General features: G+C 50.3%; 1 protein-coding gene across 1 annotated transcript; it reads right to left on the bottom strand.

Moving 5' to 3' along the window:
- Positions 1-2,159: 2,159 nt before the first annotated feature.
- Positions 2,160-5,697, bottom strand: CD209 (CD209 molecule). Its single transcript, XM_047777267.1, has 8 exons — positions 5,625-5,697; positions 5,386-5,460; positions 5,189-5,272; positions 4,557-4,618; positions 4,182-4,245; positions 3,791-3,942; positions 2,989-3,101; positions 2,160-2,585 (listed from the first exon to the last, which is right to left on the bottom strand). Exons 1-8 carry the CDS (start codon positions 5,653-5,655, stop codon positions 2,444-2,446), a joined length of 723 nt encoding a protein of 240 aa, XP_047633223.1. The 5' UTR covers positions 5,656-5,697; the 3' UTR covers positions 2,160-2,443.
- Between the last annotated feature and the right edge of the window lie 382 nt (positions 5,698-6,079).

The raw sequence follows: 6,079 nt of genomic DNA, 5'->3' as shown, positions 1-6,079 counted from the left end.
ATGAGGTTGTGGGTTTGATCCCTGGCCTTGCTCAGTGGATTAAGGATCTGGTGTTGCCGTGAGCTGTGGTATAGGTCGCAGATGCGGCTCGGATCCCACGTTGCTATGGCTCTGGCGTAGGCCGGGGGCTACAGCTCCGATTCAACCCCTAGCCTGGGAACCTCCATATGCCATGGGAGTGGCCCAAAGAAATAGCAAAAAGACAAAAAAAAAAAAAAGAAAGAAAGAAAAATATAACACAGCATGGTAGCCAGAATAACATCCCCCCTAAAGATGTTCAGGTTCCAATCCCTGGGACTCGTGAATAAGTTATGTGACAAGGAAAAGTGGAAATTCAGTTGCAAGTAGAAGATTCCTAATCAGCTGATGTGAAAGTAGTGAGATTACACTGCATTATCCAGGTGAGCCCAGTGTAATCACAAGGGTCCTTTCAATGTGGAAGAGGGAGGCAGAAGAGGCAGTGTTTGAGCCACACGAGGTGAGAAAGACTTGGTCATTGCCGGCTTTGAAGATGGAGGGATCCCCCGGCTAAGGACTGCAGGCAGCCTCTAGGAGCTGGAAAAGGCAAGAAAGCAGATTCTCCCCTAGAACCTTCAGAAAGGAAGACAGCCCTACTGACACCTGGAATTCAGCCCATGAGACCTGTTTTGGACTTCCAACTTCAGAACTATAGGATAATACATTTGTGTTGTCTTTTTTGTTTGTTTGGTTGGTTTTTGTCTTTTTAGGGCCGCACCGGCGGCATATGGAGGTTCCCAGGCTAGGGGTCTAATGGGAGCTGTAGCCGCCTGCCTACGCCACAGCCACAGCAACTCGGGATCTGAGCCTCGTCTGTGACCTACTCCACAGCTCATGGCAACGCCGGATCCTTAGCCCACTGAGCAAGGGCAGGGACTGAACCTGCAACCTCATGGTTCCTAGTCGGATTCGTTTCCACTTCGTCATGATGGGAACTCCCCATTTGTGTTGTCTTAAGCCACAAACTTTGTAATAATTTGTTATAGCATCAATAAGAAGCTAATATAAGAGTTTCCATGGTGATTCAATGGTCGAACCCGACTAGGATCCATGAGGATTCGAGTTTGATCACTGGCCTCACTCAGTGGGTTAAAGATCAAGCTTTGCCATGAGATGTGGTGTAGGTCACAGATGTGGCTCAGATCCTGTGTTGCCATGGCTGTGGTGTAGGCCGGCAGCTATAGCTCAGATTTGTCCACTAGCTTGGGAACTTCCATATGCTGCAGGCAAGGCCCTAAAAAAAAAAAAAAAAAAAGCAGCTAATACACATACCTGGAAATAATGTGTGTGTGTGTGTTTTAATTTATATGATTAAAATCATAAAACTTTACTGAAAAACATTTTTAAAGTACCTGAATACGGGGGGGATGGATTGGGAGTTTGGGATTTGCAGATGCAAACTATTCTATACAGAATGGATAAACAACAAGGTCCTACTGTGTGGCACAGGGAACTCTAGTCCATATCCCATGTTAAACCATAGTGGAAAAGAATGCAAAAAAATACATATGTATAAAATCACTTTGCTATATACCAGAAACCAATACAACATTGTAAATCAACTATACTTCAATAAAATAAATATTTTTAATAATGAAGTACCCAGGAGTTCCCGTCATGGCTCAGCAGTTAACGAACCCGACTAGGAACCATGAGGTTGTGGGTTCGATCCCTGGCCTTACTCAGTGGGTTAAGGATCTGGTGTTGCCGTGAGCTGTGGTGTAGGTTGCAGACACGGCTCGGATCCCGCATTGCTTTGGCCCTGGTGTAGGCCGGCGGCTACAGCTTGGGTTAGACCCCTAGCCTGGGAACATCCATATGCCGCAGGAGCGGCCCTAGAAATGGCAAAAAAAGACCAAAAAATAATAATAATAATAAAGTACCCAAATTAATAATTGGTTCATGGATTGATGAACACATAGATAGGTGGATAGGTAGATAGACAGATATATACATATATGTATATATGTATATTCCCAACCAAAATTACAAACTGATTCAAAACTGTATCAGGGAAATAAAATACACTGTGGTAGAGAAAAACATGTTCAAAGAAGACAATGTCCTCATGTCCATCAAACATATTATCAAACTAGAGCAACTGAAATTGTGGGAAAGGAATACAAGTTCCATGAAACACATAATGCAATGTGACTTTATTAAGGGGATGTCATGGGGGGGCGGGGCGGAGGGGCTGCTGAGACCATCTGCAGATGAAGAGAGAGGGTTTGTAGCCTATGGAGGGAGGGGTTCGAGGATAAGGGGGTTTCAGAATCTCTTGTAGGATCTAAAAGACCGCCGTTCAAGAGGGGGATGGGAATTCACCAAAGGGTAAAGACGGAAGAGGGTGGAGCCAAAGGGAAACCAGCTGAAGGCCTGTTGGCTGTTCTCTACTGATGGGGAGTAGGAGGCTGGGCAGTGGCCCTCAGAGCGTGGGGCAGGGAGACGAGGGCTTCTCACAGATCCAGGCGTTTTCTACCGTACATTTGCTATCATTCCAGCCATCGTTGTGCAATTCTGCACAGTCTTCATCTCCGTGATTGTTGGGTTCTCCTTCTTTCCAGAAGCTGTGAACCCCATCAGAGCTCTGGGACCCCTACTCTACCCAGAACCCACCCCTCCACCCCGCCCCCCCCCCCTTGGAGAAGCTGTCCCTAGGCTGTGGCAGTTGATTGCCAGGTACCAGCCAGAGGGTGGTGAGGAATTCAGAGGCAGGGGTTTCAAAATGTGGGCTCAAATACCACCTCCATCAGAATCAGCTCTGGCAAAGTAAAAATGAAGGTTCCTGGGCTCATACTGACTCAGACCCCCTCCCCGACCCCCAACGGCAGCGTGGAGGCAGGACGCTGCATCTTCACCAAGCTCTTCAGGTGGTACTTTTCAGTCCCAGAATCTGAGCACCCCTGGTTTGGGAAAGGTGGGTTTTTTCCCTGCCCACCCCTTCCTGGGCCATTGTCACTGGGAGGTCACCTGAGTTGGAGGGGGCTGTTGTCCACCCACTGCCAGGAACCTTCACTGGTGTCATCACTGAGGCCAATCCAGGTGGCTTTATTATATCTGACATACCAAGACTTCAGGAATCTCTGGGATGGGGTGAGAAAGGGCATTAGAGGAAGATTCCCTCAATGACATCTGTCACATGTCTTCCCACGTTCCCTCTGTCCCCTGCCTCTCACAGAAGTTCCTTCTGCAGTCTAGTCCATAGCCTCTACTCAAGTTGTGTATGTTCACATGTGCAAGTAGGCTGTGGATGTGTATTCGTACCCATACACGTGTGGATATGTCAACTTGTATCTCCAGTTGACCCTACGTTATGGATGGTTCCAAGGGCATTCTTTTTTTTCTTGCTTTTTAGGACCAGCCACATATAGAGGTTCCCAGGCTAGGGACTGAATCATAGCTGTAGCTGCTGTCCTACACCACAGCAATGTCGGATCCTTAACCCGCAGAGCAAGGCCAGGAATCGAACCTGCATCCTCATGGATGAGAGTCAGATTAGTTCACTGCTGAGCCAGGACGGGAACTCTTCGAGGGCATTCTTGAGTTCCTTTTCTATCCATATATGGGCTCCTGCCATCCTGGTTCTTCTCTCATGTGACCTTCCTGAGTCCGTTATGGTTCCTCCTCCAGGAAGCCTTCCCTGACTGCATTACCCTCCCATCTCCAGCTATCCACTGGACCTCCATCTCTCAGGGGGCAGAGGAGGGTGGCAGAAGGCTCTTTGTTGACCAGTCCTATGACCCAGCCCCAACAGGAACCCTGCCTGGTCTACCTGCTCCGCAGTGCTATTGATGATAACCAGCTGGGCCCCAATGTCCTCACAGGCGGAGACGGAGGATTTCCAGTCACTCTGGGTCTGGGAGAATAAGTAGCATCTTCCCTGGAAGAATTCCCAATGCCAGGGGCAGGGATGGCACAGGCCAGCTGGGGAGGAGGGAAGGGGTTGGGACAGAGCGGCCACTTGGCTCCCCAGCTCCAGATCCCTGCATCAGATCTTGGGAACCCAGGGACCAACTGTCAGCCCAGTCCCCAAGGCCCCAAGAAACCCACTCAAAAGACCCCTGCTCTGCCCTGCCCTCTTGAGTATGGCAGCTACAGAAGGTGGGTCCCAGCCCCACCCACAATCCCGTGACTTCCTCTTGACCTTGGGGTGGGACCATTACCCAGGGTGGCATTCATCCAGGTCACCTGCTGCAGGAACTTATCCAGGCTTGATTGTATCTTCTCCTGTGCAACATCAAGTGGAGGGAGAGGACTTCAATTATTAAGCACCTACTGTGTGCTTGGCACAGTGAGGACCCCATGAGAACATTATGTATGGATCTCACTGTGACCTGGAGAGCCCATTACACGAACAAGAAAACTGAGGCTTCAAGAGTGACTTGCCCAACATTGCCAGCCTCCAGGACCTCATGCAGGGATCCAGTCCCCTCCCCTACTCCTGCCCTCACTCCTGTGGTGGTGGCTGGTCCAAGGTCATGCAGCCTCAGAGCTCCCTCCCACTCTCCCCTCCAGAAGCTGTCCTCCAAATCCTTCACCTGGGCTGTGGGTCTCCTGCTGGTCTCTCTCTCTCTCTGCAGAGACTGGTGGATCCTGGAAACTACAACAGAGCAGAAAATTCCCCCTTTATGAGCACCAACTCTCTGCCTGCGCCAAGTTATTTTCTTTTTTTTTTTTTTTTGTCTTTTTGCTATTTCTTTGGGCCGCTCCGGCGGCGGCGGCATATGGAGGTTCCCAGGCTAGGGGTCGAATTGCAGCTGTAGCCACTGGCCTATGCCAGAGCCACAGCAACACGGGATCCGAGCCGCGTCTGCAATCTACACCACAGCTCATGGCAACGCCGGATCGTTAACCCACTGAGCAAGGCCAGGGACCGAACCCACAATCTCATGGTTCCTAGTCGGATTCGTTAACCACTGCGCCACAACGGGAACTCCCAAGTTCATTTTCAAGTGCAGCCTAAGCTTCCCACAGGGGAGGATGAGCTACATTTCACATAAGGAAGCAGGTCCAGAGAAGGGGAGTAACTGGCCCCCAGTCACACAGAGGGCGACACAAGTCTGAATGCCCCAGCCCCAGTAGGTTTCAGGACTAGGGAAAAGGTCAAAAACCATCCCAGAGAGAAAACCCAACGGGACCCAGGACTCGAAGCCCACAGCCCCTGACTCACCTTGAACCAGGGTGGTCACCAGGAGCATGAAGAAACCCAATGAGACGAAGAGCAGCAGCAGAAGGAGGGGCCAAGTCAGACACCCTGCAGGACCAGCAGATGGGCGGCGCTAGGGGCTCAGAGGCAGACCCTGCCCCACCCTACCCCCTACCACCCCCTTCCCCAGTGGCCTACTCCTGAACCAGCCACCCTAGTACCTGGTGAGTTCCTTAATCTGCGTAGTAGTCCAAGATCTCTCTCAACCAATACCGGCCCCGTCCATGTCTTCTCCTCTGAATAGGACAGAGCATATTCATTTGAACTTGGAAGACTGCTGGGCCCTGCTCTCAGGATTGCAAGCTGGATGCTAGGCCCCCTCGTGTCCCCTCAGGACCCAGGAGCCCTGTCCTCCGCCATCATCACCCCCAGAATGGGGGTCCACCCTCACTGGGGCTACCTGGCTCCTTGGGGTCACATATCTCTGCCATCCTTCTCTCCTCTCTGTTCCTCTCTCTACCTCCTCTCCAGACTGTGGTTTTTATAACCTCACGTGTTTCCCTTTGTAGCCCCGCCTCAGATCTGTTCCTTCTCAACTCAGGAAGAATAAGGAACAGGATGGGGATTCTACTTCTCAGAAAATTCTGGGAAGAGGTAAATTGCCTGACACAACTAAAAGAGAGGTCGGTTAGAGTGCGGCAGAAGTTAGGGCAGGGTAGCTCTGGTGCCAGAGGGCATTGTTCTAACCCCTGTCCAGTCCTGGAAGCTTCAAGCCTCAGTTTCCTTAGCTGTGAAATGGGACAACAATCCTGCCTCACATTGTTGGTTTTTTTTCCTTTTTTCTTTCTTTTTTCTTTTTCTTTCCTTTTTTTTTTTTTTTTTTTTTTTTGCATTTTAGGACCACACCCACAGCAT

This window comes from Phacochoerus africanus, chromosome 4 (genome assembly GCF_016906955.1).
Source record: "Phacochoerus africanus isolate WHEZ1 chromosome 4, ROS_Pafr_v1, whole genome shotgun sequence".
NCBI lineage: Eukaryota > Metazoa > Chordata > Mammalia > Artiodactyla > Suidae > Phacochoerus > Phacochoerus africanus.
This window is presented reverse-complemented; position numbering and strand designations above follow the sequence as displayed.

Excerpts from the sequence above, each read along its gene's own strand:
- CD209 (XM_047777267.1), bottom strand. The coding sequence starts at position 5,655 with ATGGCAGAGATATGTGACCCCAAGGAGCCAG. Across the intron at positions 5,273-5,385 it reads CAGATTAAGGAACTCACCAG|GGTGTCTGACTTGGCCCCTC; the intron begins GTACTAGGGTGG and ends CTGGTCCTGCAG. Across the intron at positions 2,586-2,988 it reads AACAGCCCCCTCCAACTCAG|CTTCTGGAAAGAAGGAGAAC; the intron begins GTGACCTCCCAG and ends TGGGGTTCACAG.